Genomic DNA, 20,620 nt, shown 5'->3' on the forward strand with positions numbered 1-20,620 from the left:
GGCTTTTTCATACATCCAACTGGAAACTTAAATCCATTTACCATTCAGATGTTTTTCATGATGTTCCTACCTCCATTGCTAATTACGACCTTGATTCAGAAAAGCAACTGCTTAAGGGCTTTCCTGCACTGGAGCCCAATAAAGCTACAGTATTTGGGGCAAGTTTTGCCCTCAAATATGCACTGATATCAGTGGGGTTCTCCACACAGTTTAGAGGGCAGCATTTGGTCCCTTGTATTTAAGTCTCTTGCAGCCCTACTGCACCTCCAATGGGATCCTGATAGGGCCAAAGTGTGTTGTCAGTGGGGACTGAATTCATGTAAATGAGATCAGAATTTGACCCAAGCTGATATCACAAATTAATTGCACACATTTCCATAAGAGCAAGTTTTGTTGCTGCAGAATCATGCAAAAAGAGAATTCCATCTGTGAGGAAGTAGGTGAACCAACACCAGGAACTCAGAAAAATATTTGCCAGTATCTTTTTGAGTCAGTGATCTATTTCCCCAAAATTGCTGCAATATGAAAGTTCTCCTTTAATATAATCTTAATATAGTGATATGCACTTTAATATTAGTTGTAATTTCACCAGCATAAGATGTATTCAGATTAGATTTTTGGCTTTTAGAGAATCCAGTCTTCCTTTTCTACAGTCTTTGTACAGCGCCTAGCACAATGAGGTGCTGGTTCATGACTAGGGCTCCTAAGTGCTACAGTAATACAAACACAATCAAATAAAATAATACACCGGGGGATTGAAAAAACTCACTGACTCGGGACTGAAATCACTTTCCCCCAGGGGGATGGTATTTGACACTACCCAGTATTGACGTGCTACAATAATAACATTAAATTGACTTTTAGAAGGGGCGTGTGTGGTTACGGTTTCCATTGTTACTGAAGTTTTACAATGATGCCTAGAGCACGTTACCCCCCTTTTTTGTTATACATCTAAATAATTTTATTGTTTAATCCATTAAAACGACGTTATTTGTCATGAACCTCCACATACCAAGCCGTTTCTGTCTGAGCAACAGTTAATCAACTGCATCATTTAAGCCCGAGTTTATCGAGGCTTCTTCTTTTTCTTACCATAAATTCATGGGTCTCTAGTTTTTGTTTGAAGCATTACAGCAGCATCCCGCTCGCGGCAGTGCCTGCGATGAAACGTACACTGCACCCCTTCACAGCCCTTCCTCAGAGCCCGCCTGAGTTCTGATCAACCGCATAAAGGCTTGAAGAGCTCTTTTGATTACCGCGCAGCAAAGAAACAAGTGTATCATCAAACACAATAGTATCATTTTCATGCAGACAACTGCCCTCAAATGCCATTGAATGCGTTTTAACAGCCATTCACTCGTGTGCTTTTAATTTCTAGACGGCAAAACCAAGGGTCTCGTGAAACTGCCAACATTTTTTCAATAGGAAAATAATGTCAGCGTGGTATACACAGGAGGAGACTCTGCAGATAGATTGCAAGGCGTGTAACAGCTCACCGATGAAGCAGAAAACAAGGGATGAGAAAAGGGGAAGTTTCTAATAAATCCCGATCGTTATATGTAGGTTGATTGACTCACTGTTAATACAGAAATTCGGATCACACGGTTAATGTACAACCTAATGGCAACTGTCGCGTTTGCAGGGGGGTTTTGAGTGAGACACTTCAACAGACTTAGTTATAACACTTCCTACCTGCCACCCATCTGATCGTCTCAAGTTAATTTCAAATGCACACGTTGATTTCTCTAACAGTAAGCGCCCTGGAGCGGTAACGTTAGCCCTACGACTTGCAAACACAGACACCAGCAAACCTGACACCCCAGACAACAGATCTTGTGTATCACAGTTTGATGTCGCTTATGTGTTTTCAAACAGTAGGTTTCCCATAAAAACACATTAGTACGTGACTCTCATTGGCTGGATTTTACCTACCGCTTTACTGGAAATTTAACTTGAGTGTATGTTACCAATTATTAAATGTTCAGAACAGATAAGTGTGTTAAAAGAACAGGAGTACTTAAGTGTGCTAAGATATTCAACTGGAGAGTAGCACCTCTCATCAAGATAGTGATGGGAAATCTTCTTGGTAAAATATCGCGTCAGGGTCCTTTATCGGGATTTTTCTATGGGGGTGTTTTACTTTTTGTTCTTGTGTGTTCTTACATATACATTCACCCACGAAAGCTTATGCTCCAATACATCTATTAGTCTTTAAGGTGCCACGGGACTCTTTGTTGCTTTTTACATATAACTTGGTAATGGAGATGAGATGCGTTGGCATTAGAACAAACTCTGTCTCTAGTTCATCATTCTGACTATAAACTCGCTCGGGAAGGGCTCGGGAGGTTGACAAAGCCAGGTTGCAATCTCTGAATCTGATTAGCAGCCTTGCCCGGCTCTGGATCCGGGTTGACAGCAGGTACCTCTCATGCGGGACTAGAGTGGAAAGTTTTCTACCCGCTTGGCCTTTCATAGTAAGAAGTCGGTCGCTGTTGCTTTCCGCTCCCGTTGGGAAATCTCATTCAAGGATTTTTGTCAATGGGAGAGCGCCCTGCTCAACTCCCCCGACCCAGCTCCGGCTGACGTCACTAACGAGGCGATAAATATCTGTTGATATAATTGGATGTGAGATTCTGTGTTGTGATAGCAAAACTCTGCCCATTGCTGCTCCGAAAGGGCCCCCATGATTTATTCAGCAGTGGATCGGGGCACGCAATCGAGCTGTCAAGAAAGCGTCAGCTTATTAGGCAAGTGCTGCGTGATTCCAGAAGAGGGTCTATGCTATAAAAATCACGCACCCGGGCTCTGATTAGGAGAAAATCTGATCACAAGTTGTGGAAGAGACGTCGCGGACAGAGTGACAGCGGGACCTCGGCAAGCCCCCACTCCGGACAGACTCCACCTGCCCTACGAACCGGCAGCGGCATCTCTAAGGTAGGCAGCGATCACCGGCGTGAGCCGCAACCGAGCAAACTTCTGCCTGCCCGGGTGCAGCTGTGCTGCTCGGACTGACAAACGCGTGGCTGGGGGGCGAATGGCTTCAGATACTTCCAACGAGCCTGGCTAACCAGCTCCGTGGGGGTCCCGCGGGAGGGAGCAATGACTTCGGGGCCGCGGGGCCGGGTGTAATATTGCCTGGGAAGCAGCCAAGCCGCTGTACGTCTTTAAACGGGACACTTGCTCCCTGCCCAGCACCAGCTGGCTGTCGTCCCTCGGTTGCTGGCCGTGGTCCAGCGCCGGGGCTTTCTCCTCTGTAGCCAGAGCCTGGGCCCGTCGGGGGCTTGCTCCTTTCAGCGCCTCTGAGACGCCCGGGCAGCGCTGTAAACCAGCCGGAGAAGGAAACATCTCCCCCGCGCCTGGGGCAGGGCCAGAGACTGGGGGGCGCCGGGGGCGGCTGATCCATTCAGCACCTCGGACAGCGGCTCGAGCAGCTCCCTCCCTGGGGTCGGCCGGCAGCCAGCCGCACCGCCCGGGCTGCGAGCGCCCCTGTCCCGACCGTCTAACTCCAACGCGGCAGGTTTTCTCTCCCCGCCCCGCGCCTTTCCCTCCCTCCTCCCCCCGCTTCTGTCCCCAGTTGCAGATCCGGGCGTTGATCATGAAGCTCCAGCTGTTGGTCTCCACAGGGATCCTGCTGGTTGCTCTCCTGCCCTACCATGAATGCAGAGCCCTCGGCAAGAGCCCCCCCGCCGCCGCCGGCGCTCCCCTGCCGCCCGATTTCCTCCAGCCGCCGCCGAGCCTGCCCGTGCTGCTCCGCATGGGAGAAGAGTATTTCCTGCGGCTGGGCAACCTCAACAAGAGCCCCGCCGCCTCCTTCTTCGCCTCCAGCAGCAGCAGCCGCCTACCGCCTGGCGCCCCCGCCACCAACTTTTTCCGAGCAGCGGTGCAACAGCTGCAGCAGCTCCCCGAGCGCTCGCTAGAGAGTGCGGCGGGCCCCGGGGAGGGGGAAGCCGAGAGCCTGCCCCGAGACGCGATGGAGAGGGAGAAGCGATCCGAGGAGCCCCCGATCTCCCTGGATCTGACTTTCCACCTCCTCCGAGAAGTCTTGGAAATGGCCAGAGCCGAACAGTTAGCGCAGCAGGCTCACAGCAACAGGAAACTGATGGAGATCATCGGGAAATGAAGCGGCCTCGCCTTGCCAAAGAGATTCTGCAGTTAGCACAAAATGATACAGTATTATATACCATAGTGCTGCTCTGATGTCATCTCTTTATTTTTCTATAGCTTTAAACATAGAGGGTGTACGCTGAACAGAGCCCATGTCCCTTGGTTAGCATGCACAGCAGTGTATTCCCGTGCAGTGACGAGAAAAGTGTCATTTGTAACTTTCCCACCTTTATTTTTCCATTTCAAAGTTGTTCTAGTGACATCGCTACTTAGGAGGGGGACAGCGGAAGAAAGGTTTCAAAGAAGCCGTTGGACAAGAGAGATACTTTTCTTGTGGGAAAAGGTGTGTGTTTGTGTGTGTGTGGGGGGATCTCTGTAAACTACTGCGACTCAACTCTTTTCTGTACCATTTCCGTAATAAAACATCTTTTCAGCGCTCGGTCAATTTTGTTGTGTAAGAGAATGTTTAATATTTATATTTTTAATAAAAGCTGCAAAGTAACTGTGGTTTTATAGACTTTCTTGCCTTAGGGTCTTCTAGATTCAGCAGAGGTTTCCTTTCTGTATATATAAAAAGCTTTTCCTGAGCTATTTGTTTGGGTTTTTTTTTACAGACACCCACCCGTAACAGCGCTGAAATGAAACGGAGGATTGGTCAATAACTGCACGCGGATAGCTCAAGAAGAGAGAGGTGTAAGATGAGTGTATGTAAATTATAGGACACAGCTAAGGGTATGTCCTGAGGATACAGCTAAGGGTATGGGTCTGTACAAGGACTTCAGTGCAGTTCAAGGGTCTCTGGGATATTTATGCTTTCTCCCGGTTACATTCTTTAACACCTCATGCGCTACATGTACAGAAAATGCATCCTTCAGGGTACTTAGCAGCATTTTCACTCTCCGCTCCCAAATTCAATTGTTTAACTCAGCTCTGTTAAAAGAAAATGACTCCAATCTAAAACCTGTCGTTCAAACAGCCAGTCTATCCCCCTCTCCATTTTTATTGTCTCCCATTTAAACACAATGAGCGCGGCTGTGCTGGGTTTACAGGAATGCAATTTAAAACAAACCAAGGAGCTGGAAGATTTTTGCACCTGACAACTATTTTACATGAAGTTTTGCGGGGATTAAGCCACGCGCTTGGCAATGCCACTGGTGATTGCTTTGTAAAGTTGAATGCTTAATGTTGAAAAAACAATTCTGTTCACGAGAAGGAACGTTTCTACAAAACGCTTTAACATAAATGTACTCGCCTCCTTCTCGCTAACCTCGCCATACAGTCTATCGAGAGGCCAGATTTGAGCGAGCTGCTGTGTGTCCAGCAACTCAACCATCCCCTGCACGAGTAAACACTTGTGACGCAGGGTATAATGCCACAACAGCCACTAGGGAAGACTGGACGCCTTTTTGAACTGTCTAAACACACCCAATCCTGCACTAACACACTAACTCACTCACACCAGTGGGAGTTTGGGGGCGTGGGGAACGGAGAACTGGGCTCCCATTATTAGCACAATAGGTCCTGTGTTAACTTCAAAGCAGATGTTCCAATCTCTTGGGTGGAGCACGCACTTTTATGAGTCTCTAATTAGGGATTACACCTCACACTCTGTAACGTGCCCCGAAGGGTCTATAGTGTGACTGGCCGAATGGGAATTTAACCCCAAAGAATTAAATTGCTCTAAAAGGAGGGTTCAGTCTCTGGAGTATATTCTCCTCCTTGGACCCTACACTGCCAGCCTTGTAGGTAAGAACTTCCCATTGAATACAGCTGGAGTTTTGTGAATGGAGAGATGGCAGGATCTGGTGGGCCTGTAATTAACATTAATTAAGTGAGCGTTGAGTTCGGGGATGCATCTGTGTGCAGACTGCGCTCTAGCAGAGAAATGCACTTTATGGTGTCATGAAACTGATTTTTAAAATGTTTGGTTTAAGGCAATCACTCAAGTGCTATTGATTTTGTTAAACACTTTAAATTCTCATATTCGCATGAGTACGTGAAACGGACAGTTCCTTACTGAATTCATACAGCTGCCATATTTATGAAATCAGCTTTCTCCTATTATCTTATGAATCATCAGGGGAAAAAAGAGATCAGAGAAGGATTTTGTGAAACCAATGAAGACAAATCTGAGTCCTGGTTGCAAATATTCATTAGGAATTTCTTGTCAAAAAACAAGAACAAAAGCTTGTGGAAAAAACACAACTGGATGCGGTGATGAATTTTACTGCTGTTCCGTGAAGATATAACTCTTAACAAATGCTTTGTTATTTCAAAGCTCTTTACAAACATTAACTAATTGATCCTCAAATCCATCCTTCATAGTCCCATTTTACAGGAAGAAAAACAGAAACAACATAGATAGTAAGTGGCTTTCCAAAGGCTACATTGCAAACTGTTGTCAGAATTGGGCTTTTGTATTCCTGAATTACTTGGCTCCCACCTTAGACTATATTGCCTTCTAGCATGTATTAATCAACCATTTCATGCTATTGACTACAGTACCATGAAAAAAAAAGCTTGTCTTCATGGTCAGTCATGGTACTATAAGAAGAGCTACGTATTCAGGGCCTGATCCAAAACCCATTGAAGTCAGTGGAAAGATTCCCCTTGGCCTTTGGATCCCTCTCTTAGACCCTAACCCTGTAAGATATTGATCACTCTCAAAGACTATTGAACTCTTTCAGAGATGATGACAGTCAGCACCCATTAGGAAATACAGTATTCAATTCTGTAATCATTTTTCTAACTGTCCTTAGAGTGTTAGGGTGAAATCCTGACCCCATGGAAGTCAGTGGGAAAACTCCCAGGATTTCACCTTCAGAATCAAATGCAATGTCAATCTGCTCACCATTTTAAAAGGCATGTCAGTTTATGTAATCAGTTTCATTAGTTAAATATCTGTAGTACACTTCTCTCTGCACTGTGGTAGCCTTTTCCATGGGTTTATAATCTTTTAAATGCAATCTTTAGCAGATACTTGCAATAAACTCATCACAGTTCAGCTCAGAATGGTCTTTTGTGGTTTCAAAGGTCTTGCCCTTTTACTATCAAATTGCTCAGTATGATAAAAGTGAGTGTTGATTTCATGTATTAAAGGAAGTTGAGACGCTATAGGTATAACAGATATGGATATAGACAGGCACAAGCTGACATACTCATCCAGAACCCTCTCCTTGCCTTTTGAGGAAGTACAGATAATAAACCACATACTGATCCATATCCCACATCATTTGGGAAGGGTTCCAATCCAGTGCTTCCTATAGCTATATCTTTATTGTCTACAGCTATATCAAATGTAACACCAAATAACATTTCTGAATGGTTCGAGTGTTATTCATTGTGACCTATGAACCTCAGCTGGAAAATACAAATCTAAGGGTGAAATGCTCCTCTTGCCATCCCCATTTATGCTCAGGTTTTACACATCAGCATGCAGTAGCACCACTTGTGCTGGAGTAATGCAGCACAGTGGTTGTGTTGAGTGGAGTTTTAGACTTACCTTTGAATTTTGTAGCTTTCGTCAAGGATTTGCCACAAGCGTTATCAATAAGTTGAAAAGATGGAGTTACTCCAACTGGAGTAATTAAGAGTAGTGAGGGGGTTTTCATATTTTCATTGACAAATGATGCCATTAGTCATATTTCAACTAACAGTGTTGGGTAAGCACTTACAAAAATACAACAGGACACCCAGGCTGGCTACAGACAATCATAGTGCTCACTAATTTTGCAACTGTAATTATAGCATGAAGCTTCTGTTCAACATTCTCCTTTCTGAAACAGGTTTTACTTGAACACACAGTCAAACTTAATATAGTATTTCATCAAGACATCTATTAGTCCAGTTTTCCCACTCCCTTTATTCAGCTATTTCCAAACATCACTCTAATCTAAAAGTATCAGATACAGTATAATGGAATTCAAATAAGGCCCTTGGAATTAAACCTGATCAAGATGTCTCTTATATGAACTATTTCTTGTTGGTTCCAGCCAGGTCACTTGCTGCCTCATAGCTCCTCTCAGGTAAGCACATCCAAAGCCAGCCGGAATGATCGTCATCATTCATTCAATGAGTTTAACCAGGAGAAAGAGAAGACATGACGAGCCGGCTCATCAGGTCTTTCACTGCTCACTGGAACGTCTTCCACTTGTCCTTGAGGGGATGGTTCAGACCCAGTCTGTATGAGAAGGAAATGTTTACAAGGGGAAGAAGAAAAGCTCATCTTTTAAAGCTGGGATTATGTTTGCAATACAGTTCTATAATACTGGCTTCTTTCTATCAATAAAGTTTGACAGGAAGTAGAAAGAAGGAACATGAAAAGCCTTTGGGGGCAGGGGCCATGAATGAAATCCTGGCCTACTGAAGCCAATGGGAGTTTTGCCATTGACTTCAATAGGGCCAGGATTTCACCCCATGTGTTTGCATAGCTCAAAAGGCCTCCAATTCTTACATGAAATCAAGTATATTTCCCACAGTAGGATACTACACAATGTGAGTAAGGGTATCTTACTGTGGGAAATATACGTACTTGATTTCATTGGGACTGTTTGCAAGTAAGGTATTATTTAAAATGAGTAAGGATGGTAGAATCGTGTCCTTTAACACTAAATATGTCTCAACCATTTATAACAGTTGCATAATGTAAAGTTATCAAAATCATGGTGCAAACATATGTACAGGTATTGACAACATATCACAGATACTCATGAGGAACTACAGCATAGGATGGATGATTATTTGGCATTTTCCAAGCAATTTTTGTAAGTATGTAATGTTAAAATCCATACTGGAATTAGTGAGAAATGATGGTCTGTTATGTGTAAGTTGGCTAATGGGCTTCATTCCAGTTACTGTCTAGTTGGACAATGTCATACCACTATAGAACAAGTCCTAAAGTCTCCTGAACATGAACACAAGTAGTTTCCTGTTTCTTTTCCTATATCTAATTGAAGTTTTCAGTTTATTTTTAAGGGCCTAGATCCTTAATTAGTATTCATTGACATAGCCCCAGTGGTTTCAATAGGGGTAATTTACACCAGCTAAGAATCTGTCCCTAAAACTTGAAAGACAGATTAATCTAGCCTCTTAATTTGGACAAGATTATCAAAATGATGCATCTCTGTTGCAGGTTCAAAATGTGGTGTGCAAATTTGGTCATATTATTTAAATTTAAATTTTCAATGGCTAATGCTTTCCAGTGAGTAAACCTATTGTGCACTTGAATGAGAGTGCAAAAATTAGTGGAAGATCTGGAGGAATAATTACCTATTTAAGCACCAGAGTTCCTTTTCAGCAAGGTTGTAGAGAAAATTTGTCTCCTAAACTTAGTAAACAGGTTTGACTGCCGCATTGTTGTGGCCATGTTGATCCCAGGATATGAGACAGACAACGTAGATGAGGTAATATCTTTTATTGGATCAACTTCTAGAAACTTCACAATATGAAGGAGAAGGAAGCCAGACTAAACATTACTTCCTGAGCAAATGCAAGAACCCAACTTATATTTAGCTCAGACACTCTGGTTACTTCCCCAGACTTGAAGAGCTCTGTGAAGCTTGAAAGATTGTACCTTCTACCAACAGAAATTGGTCCAATAAAATATATTACCTAACCCTCCTAGTCTCTCTCAAATTTGCACATTTTAAAGAATTAGACACACAACAGCCAGATCCTCAGCTGAAGTTCTGGCCCACAGGCCTGAAGAATAATGTGTATAAAATCTTTTGTCCAAAACTTCTTATGTGGGTTCCTAAAGTTAGATGACAACAGTAAATAAGTGGCCTGATTTTTATAAGTGTTGAGCACCGAGCACTTCCCTTTGCTTGACTTCAATTGGTGTGGTAAGTGCTCAGCACTTCTGAAAATAAAGCCATTTGTTTGGGTTTGTTATGTAGATTGAGATGCCTAAATTTAGGGAATCCACATTTGAAAAGTTTGCCTTTTACTTTCAAATGTGCAACTGAAATGCCTAGAACAGCTAAAAATAATTAACATTATGCATGCACGTTTTTGTGCACCCAAGTCCCCAGTAGGGCACTTAATATACAACCTTAGTGCACATAGTCTTAAATGTCTGGCAAATGATTAATAAAAACACCCACCTCACCTCTGATTTCTTCTCTAAAGCTGCCTTATTATTCTATCATTTATCTTACTGTACAGAATCAGCCCGATGGATCACTTCCACTTGATGTTCCAACAGCTATTTCATTTTGGTTTTCAGACTATGGGCTTGATCCAGCAAAGCACTTAGGCCTAGATCCACAAAGGTACGTAGGCTCCTAACTTTCACTGACACAATGAAGGTTAGGATCCTAACTAACTTTGTGGATCAGGACCTTAAGCACATACTTAACTTTAAATCAACAGGACACCTCACAAGCTTAAATTTAAGCATACGCATAAGTGCTTTGGTGGATTGGGTCCTAAAAGAATAATTACTCGGTCTTCTCTACATTAGGAGATACACATTAATTAACACATGGTAGACCTTCCCTGCTGACACAAGTTTAAACCCAATAATCTTTTGTCTATATGTCACAGGGTGGCTGGCCCCAGTAAATGACGTAGGTCCAGTTCCCCTGTGCCAGAGCTGGTGCTCCCATTTAGCCAATTATGAGAGTGAGGCAGCACCTGGGGGCTATAAAAGGTCAGGGAGAGACCTACCGAGGGAGAGTCCTGGTGAGCGTTGGTCAGGAGACTGGAGGAGTCTTGGGGAAAGTTGCAGAAAGATCTTTGCAGGCCCTTTCTGGGAAGAGGAAGGAATGAACTAGGAGACTGTATGTCTGGGACCAGGGAAAAGGCTGAAGGCAGAAGAGCAGTGAGAATGGTTTGCTGGCTGTTATCCCCAAGCCAGAGAACCAGGGATGGAGACAGCTGAAGGCAGGGGAGCAGCAGAGGAATTTACCAACTGACATCTCAGGGCCAGAGAGCTTAGCCCAGAGTGAAAGGGTCAGGGAGAATGAAGGAAGGTGCACTGGCAAGGATGTTCCCAGCAGAGAGGCTGTGGGGGGTTCCCATTGGGAAAAGCCTAGTTACATTCCAGTTGGAAGGGCTGTCCTGGTACAAGGACAGGGCTGGGTTATACTGGATAGCTAGGGCATGGTGAGGACACCAGAGCTGTGCTGGAGAGCCAGGCAGTGGTGTAGTCCTAAACTGCAGCATCTCTGTCCCCAGGCTGCAGGGAATGGGGCACAGTGGTGTAGTGGAGCTGGAACGCTGTTCCAGTGTCTTTTAGCTCCATCAGACTACTGGAGCCAGGGCCTGGAGAGGGACACTGGGGCTGGATGTTACCTATAGTGTTTGGATTATGCTGGGGGCAGTCTGGACTATTCTTGTGGGACTTTTGTTCTGATTTATGTGCATGGGATTCTGTAATAAATGAGTCCCGCAAGGGCTATATTTATACTTGGGAACACTCTGCGGACTATTTCTGGGGACTCTGAAGGAGGGGAATTGAGGCAGGCCTGCTTGTTATACTGCAGTCTGCCACAAGAGAGCACTCCAGGCGGGGGGCAGCCCTATGGCACTACATCGAGTACTAAATCAGATCTAACATTGTGCAGGCTAATACATGTTATAACATGATGGTATTTCCCAGTTTAGGCACAAACTTCAAGACTCCTACAACCCATCTTTGGTTTCGGATGTATTAAGTGTTTACTCCATGCATTTCGCCAGGCTCAACAGAACTCCAGGCTACTAGCTCTCTGCTTGGTGAAAACCTCAGAGAGTACGTCTACACTGCGATAGAAGACCCCCAGCACAGCTGCAGCTGCCCTGGGTCAACTGACTCAGGTTCGTGGGGCTGATGCTGTGGGGCTTTACAAGTGCAGTGTAAACATTTGGGCTCGGGCTGGAGCCCTGGCTCTAGCACCCTCCCCTTTCATGAACATCTGCACTGCAATTTTATAGCCCTGCAGCCCAAGTCCTCTGAGCCCGAGTCAGCTGATCTGGGCCAGCCATGAGTCTTTTCAAGAGTCATTAATAGACACCACAATTAGCTGTGGGTGGAGTAGAGACAATACTGAGAATGCAGCTCTGCACAGACTTGTAAACTTGCATTTTTGGACCTGGAATGTTTTAAGATCTGACACTCACTGAGTCATACAATCATTTAGACCTATTATCATCAGATTGGTAAAAAGGGAAATTCTTAAATTCTACTTCAACTCCCAGAGAAAGTTGTTGCTTGTATAACTCAACTCACTTCCCTTTGACTACGTCTATACTTATCTCCGGGTCAGGCGGTAAGCAATCGATCTTCTGGGATCGATTTATCGCGTCTTGTCTAGATGCGATAAATTGATCCCGGAAGTGCTTGCCGTCGATGCCGGTACTCCTGCTCTGCGAGAGGAATATGCGGAGTCGACGGGGGAGCCTGCCTGCCGCGTGTGGACCCGCAGTAAGTTCGAACTAAGATACTTCGACTTCAGCTACGTGAATAACATAGCTGAAGTTGCGTATCTTAGTTCGAAGTGGGGGGTTAGTGTGGACCAGCCCTTTGTAACAGCAGCCTGACTGTGCACTGCAAAACTATATTGTATCATTAGGATATTTCAGGACAAACTTTTCCGCTCCAGTATTCATTGAAAAAGAGCTTTTAAAAATAGAGTGGTAGGGAGAGACTTTCAAAGGCAGAAAGGGGAGTCTGGCACACAACTGAAAGTCAATGGAAGTTGGGCAACTAACTTCCCCTTGTGCCTTTGAAACACTCCCCCGTAACGGAGTGTACTGCTACTCAGAAAAAGGGCAGCTTTCTCCAGGTTGTAGCAGTCTATACCGTATGCCTTTCAAATGGTGTCTAAAGTCGATTCAACACTTTATAATGTCTTCCTGTTGATATTAAGTAATGAACCTTTATCTGAAATTTATCTCCTAGACTAGGGCTCTTTCTGGGGGCAGGGATTGTGTATTTATACAGTACAAAGCATAATGGGGTCCCATGCCTTGATTGGGGCCTTTACTAAAAATAATAATGAATAACTAAAACATTCACTTCAGATCATATTAATCACATTAAAGCAATTTTGGAGACGTGCTAAACACCTAGGGTATGATTCAGACTTTCCTCACTGACTTCAGGAGGCACTGGATTGTGCCCTCAGTAAACACCAGGAATTCCTATTGGGTCAAATCATGATCAGAGCTGAGCACCTGGTCTTAATTCAGGTTTTACTCAAGCAAAATTATAGCGGAAGTCAACAGGCCATATCCTGAGAAGTGCTGACCAGCTGCAACTCCTACTGAATTCAGCAGCTGCTCTGGTGCACACAGTTTGCCTGAGTAAGGATTGAGTAAAATTAAGACCCTCAGGGTTTATTTAATCTGATGAGTTGCAGGTACTCAGCACCTCTCAGGATTCGGTTCATTGAGCACTAGACATAAGCATCAGTTAAATCTTTACAAGGTTCACATTAATACAGGAAAATTGACTTTGCTAGTCCTGTCTTTGTCCTGCAGTTGTTTGATTTATATTGGGGGGAGGGGAGTGGAAAGTGGATAGACTGCTAGTGCATATTAGTTACCTGGAATATTTCAAAGTTTTACATTCCGCTTTCTGCTTACAGCCACCAACCAGTCTCCATAACGTCCACACACAAAAACTTCAGTATATCATAAACAAGCTTTACTGGAATTAAGAACTTTGTCTTACTTACCATTTTTTACAAAGTCAGTAAATAACTATCTTTTTTGGTAGCTGTGCATATTTTTGATATCTCATTGTGTAAAATCCTACTTTCTTCTACAGATCTTTGCTGTACTATTACATGGGTACTGGATTGTGTAAGGTTACATCAGGCTATTTGCAGAATGATGTAACATAATGAAAAGTGAGGGGTGAAATAGCTTCATCTCCCTAAGGCTATAAAAACACATCAGATACAGAGTAGAATTTGCAAAAAGAAGAACAGGAGTACTTGTGGCACCTTAGAGACTAACAAATTTATTAGAGCATAAGCTTTCGTGGACTACAGCCCATTTCCTATAGGGTGATCAGATAGCAAGTGTGAAAAATCGGGATGGGGTGGGGGGTAATAGGTGCCTATATAAGACAAAGCCCCAAATATCAGGACTGCCCCAATAAAATCAGGACATCTGGTCACCCTAATTTCCTATCTCTACATCTCTGCTCTTTTATATAATACCTAACACTCAGTAAAAAGCTTTCCTTAGAATGCTACCTATGACATCAGGGCTTCTGTGTGACAGCCAGTTTAGTAATCTGCAGTCTCCCTGCTGCTTTATGCAGGCCGCTACTCGACAATTTCATGTCCCTCCAAAGACTATATTCATGGCCCAAGAGCAAAAAAACCAAAAAGGCCTATACATGAATAAAGCAGAAATCAGTACGTTTTCTTTACACTGAGTGAAACTCTTCCTGTGCAGAAGGCAGCTCAAGGTCTCTGTGCCTCTTACATTCATTTAAGACGTCAAAATAGTCCCAGCTATGCCCTGTTTTGAGGGATTTAAGTGGTGCATAGGCCTGGAGCTAGACCTCTGCATAAGAGTGAAGTTCACCCATATTGGTTACGTGGCTACATAGGAAAATACAGTTACTGACATTTTAGAATATGACTGAAATCATGACATGTTTTTTTCAGTTTTTAATCAAATTAGCCCTTACTCAGCCAATCAGAGGGAGTTTGCTTGAGTAAGGATCAAGTAAAAAAATCTCAGTATTTGACCTTTTTTTTTTTTATTGCTGCTGCTAGTAAGGTAAAATCTCCAAAATAACCCATTTCCCACAGTAACTCCATTAACTGAAGGATATGTCTGCAAAGAAAAACTGAATCTCAGAGCCCAGATCTATTGACTCAGGCTCACAGGGCTCGGGGTTCAGGGCTACAAATAGCAGTGTAGACATTCCTGCTCAGGCAGGGGCCCGGGCTATGAAACCTGGCAAGGGTGGAGAGTCTCGGAGCATCTGCTCCTGCCCAAGCGGGAATGTCTACACTACTATTTTTAGCCTTGCAGCCTGAGTCCAGTGTGGCTGAGTCAATTGACCCAGGTTCTGAGACACCGTGCTGTTGGTTTTCTTTGCAGTGAGGATACAGCCTATGGCTCTTAAATTGATCTTGGGCCAAATTCCCCTCTCAGTTTCATTGACTCAATGAAGGTTGCTCTTGATTTACCCTGATACAGCAGAAGAAAAATTTGGGCCAAAAGTTCTAAATCTGACCTTAGAAAGCTGTTTATTTCTTAAGTCAGTGTGCCACTTTCTGCTCTGAGTTACACTTGAGCAACCCCACTGACTGCAGGGTGTCTTCTGCTGGCTTCTTTTGATTGGAGGTTGGGGGGGGGGGGGAGGATTGCAAGGATGTATGTTTGGGGAAAAAGTGGAAAATGAGCAGTAACAATGCATGCATCCTGCCTCTAAGGGCTTGTCTAGACAAGGAAATTGAGTGGTGTGTTAATTAACTAGTTTTAACTAACATTTTAAAACACCACTAGCACCCAGTGTTGACAAAAATGGTCATGCTTAAAAACATGTTAATTGGTCACATACCTATCCCATAATCTGTAGGCTCTAGTTGGTGCCTCAACTGTCAGGTTCTACACCCCTGACACTAACCATATTCAGGTAGTGAAAATAAAGGGAATGCAAGAGGTTATTTTTAAATAGTTTAAACTTTAGTTAAAGAATGTCTGTTTATGCAACATAGCTGCTTCAGCAGAATACCTGGCAGCTGTCACCCTTATCACCATACTGCTTCAAGATGAGAGATTGCTTTTATTAAATGTTTCCTTTAAAAAAAAAATCAGGGTGAACCAACAGAATATTATCTGAAAAAAAAAACTGTTCAGCTATATACGAAGCAGACAGCATATGCATAGGCAGACTCCATCAATTATAATACTAGCTGTGTCATTCTTTGAATGGTGGCCAGTAGTGTACTTTAAAAGTCCATTGGGACTAAATGTTTTATTTGAATGGATTTTCATTACTTACAATTAGTGCTGTATGGCAAACGGATAATGCAATGTCACTTACTCAGGACCTTTCATAGATTCATAGATTCATAGATTCATAGATTCTAGGACTGGAAGGGACCTCGAGAGGTCATCGAGTCCAGTCCCCTGCCCGCATGGGACATAACAATACCAAATTTAGTTCTGAGCAAAAACAGTTCAGATTTGCTTATTTTTGCGTAGGCTGCATACATTCCCTGCAGAATATTAAGTAAACCACAGGTCTGGGAGTCTGAACAAATGTTGAAGCCAGTTCTGGGGAAGAGTATCTTAAATAAAAGCTTCCTTGTGTTGGTATTGTCTGAAAGGTCTTTTGGGACAAACAAAACCCTTCATTCACTTCATTCCTAATCGATCTCAATGCCTCGGCCAAAATCTAACAAAAGCACACCCTTTTAACTTTCCATCCAGCTTCTTTATGTATACCAAAGACGTTTACTCTCTCTACTGAGAGCAATTAGCTTTCAGTCTGGATCAAAGCCTAGTCTTGCTGTCAGAGAAAACAGAAAGGAAAAAATTATAAGGAAAAGTGGATCACAACTCCAACTTATAAGTTACAGGGCCCTACTCAGTGGGAGAAAGTGAAGGAAGCAGTTTTACAAAAATGCAGGTGTTCAAGCTGACGGGTCTTTTCTGGACTTACCCATCCATCATTCTTTGATACTCCCATAGTAAATCTCTGGAGGCTTTTCTAGTTAATCAACTATCCCTGATCATTTCTGGTCCTGCTCCTTTTCCAATTGCACCAGAGACTAGTCCAATAAAAAAAAAATCCTCTAACCTCCCCCCCCCCGCCAGCAATGAATGAGTACTGATTGCCAATGTGAGAAATCTAGTACTCACACTACTGCCTGCCCCCAAAGGTTCTCTCTTCCTCCAGTTTTCTCTCCCAGCAGATAAGCAGGGAGAAACAACCAAGAACTGAATTAAAATATACAAAACTTCCAAGTGTTACCTTACAGGACATGGCCCATCTAATTCCAGCCAAAAGAAACTTTCCTACTTTGCTCCAGGGATAGATAGAAAATCTAATAGTGGATCAGTCAAGTTTGGCTATGCTGCCTAGCTGTTCCACTGGGAAATACATAGTGCTGTAAATTAAAGATTTTTTTTAAATGGATGCTGTGGTAAACCTGATGAATGAGACACCCCACCAATTCAGATTGTGACTCACCCAAGAATTTGATTCATTGTATCAGATAACAGAGCCAGCATAATTTATGGGGTTTATAGACACAGCATGCTTTGAAGGTTTGAATGCTACTTTAACTTAGTCATGAATGAATGGCTTAGCTGTGTTATTGTAAATATGTTGGGGGTGGCACGTAAGAGCTGTGGACATGTTGCACATTCTATGAAGGCCAGAAAAATACTGAGAGCGCTCGAGGAAGAAAACAACTTGCTGAAATGTCAGCTGAAGCAGCAAGTTCTAATTTCTTGGAGCTACCATGCAATGGAAAGAGAAATTCCATGGCACAGTTAAACATTTTTCTTTGCCCTGATCTCATGTTTCTACATCTTCTCAGCTATGTGCTTGTTGGTCTGGATCTGTGAGTGTAGGTGTTTTCTCCTTGCTAGGACAGTGATACTGAGCGCTGACAGCCAAAAGGTGTTCACACCCTAAGAACAATAATATAACTCAACTGATAACACTATCACTTCTTAGACAGATAGATGATTGTGGAATTAAGTCCCACTCTCTGCTCTGCACTCTGGTGTGGGCAATGGTGGCATTACAGTGCAGTACTCTGCTGAACTGAGAGAAGTGCCACCCTTTAGATAAGATGAGAAACCAAGGCCCCTTCTGCCCACCTCAGGTGGCTTTCCAGGGGAAGGTTAAAGATTCTGATAATCCTCCTTTTGGCGAAACAGGTGCAACTCCCATTGACTAGCAATTATTAAAAAAGAGTAGATGATTGTAACAGGGTGGGGCTCACCTCATGTGAGTGGACCCCTGGCGAGTGTGTGCACGCCTGCAATTTTTGTCAAATTCTCCACTCATGGTGCCCCTGGTCGGCCACTGCACTCATCAGGAAGGTCTTTGGTGACTCAGCCTTCCATCCATGTCACATTCAGTCCATGTGCACAGCAAAACAAACCCCTTCTGGGGTATACCATCCAACTGGGCCTATTTCAGGGCCCTTGGTAATGTCATGCAGCCCTCCCTCAGCTCAGTCTTTAACAGTCCAACAGGGCCTATCATAGTACCCCTCAGTTGGGTGTGTCCTTTCTCTGTAGCCCTCCCCAGGCTCAGTCCTTCAACAGTACAACAAGACCCATCACGGTACCCCTCCATTGGCAATGTCTATGTAGCCCTCCTCAGACTCTGGTCCTCAGTCTGACCAACAGGCCCTATCTCAGTACCCTAGTTCAGTGGCTCTCTACCTTTCCAGATTGCTGTACCCCTTTCAGGAGTCTGATTTGTCTTGCATAACCCCAAGTTTCAGCTCACTTAAAAACTACTTGCTTACAAAAATCAGACATAAAAATACAAAAGTGTCACAGCACACTTTTACTGAAAAATTGCTTCTTTTCTCATTTTTACTATATAATTATAAAAAATCAACTGGAATATAAATATAATACTTACATTTCAGTGTATAGTATATAGAGCACTATAAACAAGTCATTGTATGAAATTTTAGCTTGTATGGACTGCACTAGTGCTTTTTATGTAGCGTATTGTAAAACTAGGCAAATATCTAGATGAGTTGATGTACCCCTTGGAAGATCTCTGCAGATCCCTGGTTGAGAACCACTGCCTTAGTTGGCCAGCTTATGTGTGAAGGTTCCTGCTCTGGGATGGAGCAGCGCCCCAGGCATAGGTGCCGGCTTCCTCATTTCCCTGGGGGTGCTCGACCCTCACTTCACCCCAGGCCCTGCCCCCACTCCATCACTTCCCCCAACACCCCCCCCCCGGCCTCTTCCTGCCCCCACTCTACCCCATCTCTTCCCGCCCCCATTCTGCTCCCTCCCCCGAGTGCACCTCGCCCTCGCTCCACCTCCTCCTCCCCAGCATGCTGCTGAACAGCTGATCATAGTGTGCTGGAGGCGTTGGGAGGAAGGGGGAGGAGCTGATTGGTGGGCCGCTGGGAGGCGCTGAGGGGGAGAGGGAGGAGCTGATAGGCAGGGCTGCTGGTAGATGCTAAGCACCCACTATTTTTTTCCCATGAGTGCTCAAGCCCCAGAGCACCCATGGAGTTGGTGCCTATGGCCACAGGGCTTCCTCCCTGGAGACTCTTTGCATGCCCTTTAGTCCTGTGACCCCAGCTCTCTAGCTGGGTCAGTCTCAGTTCAGCCCCCTTCTTGGGGGTAACAGTTCCACGTACAGTCCCTTCCCTAGGCCTGTCTAAACTTCCTTCTCTCAGGGTGCAGCCACTTCTCCACTGGCTGTTGGGGGAGACCCAAGCCCACCCAATACTCTAGGGACCTTCTAAGTAGCAGCCACATGCCATGTCCCTCAAGTGTTTCCTTGAGCCACTTCCCCATGGCCTGTATCTTCCTTGAGTCCCATCAGCCAGCCAGGAACACCTTCTTTGCTCCCCCAATCTCTGCCAGAAGACTGAATTCACACTGTTCCTGCAGCTCCTTTTATATGAGCATGCTGGACCCTGATTGGCTGCTTCCCTGCAGCCTCTTTCTGATTAGCTGCATCCCAAGCAGCCACTCTAAGCTTCTCCTCTATTGCTCTTTTGGGGACAGGGTGTGGCAGGACTGACAGCCTTCCAACAGGGGGTCTCCGGGTCTAATATACCCCATCAGAATGATAAACAGCAACATCCATCAATAAACCATTTTGTAATATGTACAGTTGGGTGTGAACTATTGAATAGTGAACAATAGCTGCTCCCTTTGTGTACACGGTTACTGCACCATGAGTATTTTAATGGACACTCTGTGTTTAACAATCAGCCCTAAATTTGTGTTGGTTTGTGAAATTGCATGTGCACATCCACCCTATCCCTCCATTCTAATGAATTGGGCTATTCTTGTAAGTAGGCAGGCACTGAAATATCCAGTATGCTGTTAATTCTTTCACATTTCAATACCTGCTTGTTCATAACCTAGGGAGGTTGAGCAGCAGGATGAAGCAGTGTGTAAACACAAGCTCACAGTCATAATTATCCTACTGTCAAAGGGAATTTCAGCGGTACATATTTGCAGCCAGGTAGGCTAATATTTCAATGCTCACCCACCTGTAATGGGTACACATCACCAAGTACTACTTAGCATGGACTCATTTACTGTTAAACAGAAAAGCTGATGTATTTCACAGGATTAGGATGAGATCTACACAATAATTTTTCAAACAGGTGGGTTGTGCCGTTGTGAAGCGAATCTGCTGTGATATGATATAAAACAGCAGCAATTCAGCTGTGACACAGAAGAAAATAATACTTTTTTTGAAGGTGATAATTTTCCTTTCAGAATTTTTTTTATTAAACAACCAAATGAGAAATGCTCTGAAAAGGCAGTTTAATGGAGATCAGAATTCAAGTCTGTTCAGCTTTTAAATTAGGTAATTACAACAATCGGAACA

At 44.0% G+C, this 20,620-nt stretch overlaps 2 protein-coding genes across 7 annotated transcripts in view; one reads left to right on the forward strand and one right to left on the reverse strand.

Annotated features, from left to right (window-relative positions):
* Positions 1-1,928: 1,928 nt before the first annotated feature.
* On the forward strand, positions 1,929-4,606 carry CRH (corticotropin releasing hormone). The gene is made up of 2 exons (XM_054018982.1): positions 1,929-2,934; positions 3,575-4,606. The coding sequence occupies exon 2, from the start codon at positions 3,596-3,598 to the stop codon at positions 4,118-4,120; it is 525 nt and encodes a 174-aa protein (XP_053874957.1). The 5' UTR covers positions 1,929-2,934; positions 3,575-3,595; the 3' UTR covers positions 4,121-4,606.
* A 1,632-nt stretch (positions 4,607-6,238) lies between these two features.
* Positions 6,239-20,620, reverse strand: part of TRIM55 (tripartite motif containing 55) — a 62,003-nt gene continuing 47,621 nt past the window's right edge. For 4 of the 6 annotated variants that reach the window (XM_054018816.1, XM_054018821.1, XM_054018818.1 and 1 more), the window contains one exon: positions 6,239-8,284. In XM_054018816.1, the coding sequence (XP_053874791.1) occupies positions 8,165-8,284 (120 nt within the window). In that variant the 3' untranslated portion in view covers positions 6,239-8,164. The remainder of the gene's footprint in view (positions 8,285-20,620) is intronic. The other 2 variants (XM_054018817.1, XM_054018819.1) reach the window with 1 other exon arrangement.

This window comes from Malaclemys terrapin, chromosome 2 (assembly GCF_027887155.1).
Source record: "Malaclemys terrapin pileata isolate rMalTer1 chromosome 2, rMalTer1.hap1, whole genome shotgun sequence".
Taxonomy (NCBI): domain Eukaryota; kingdom Metazoa; phylum Chordata; order Testudines; family Emydidae; genus Malaclemys; species Malaclemys terrapin.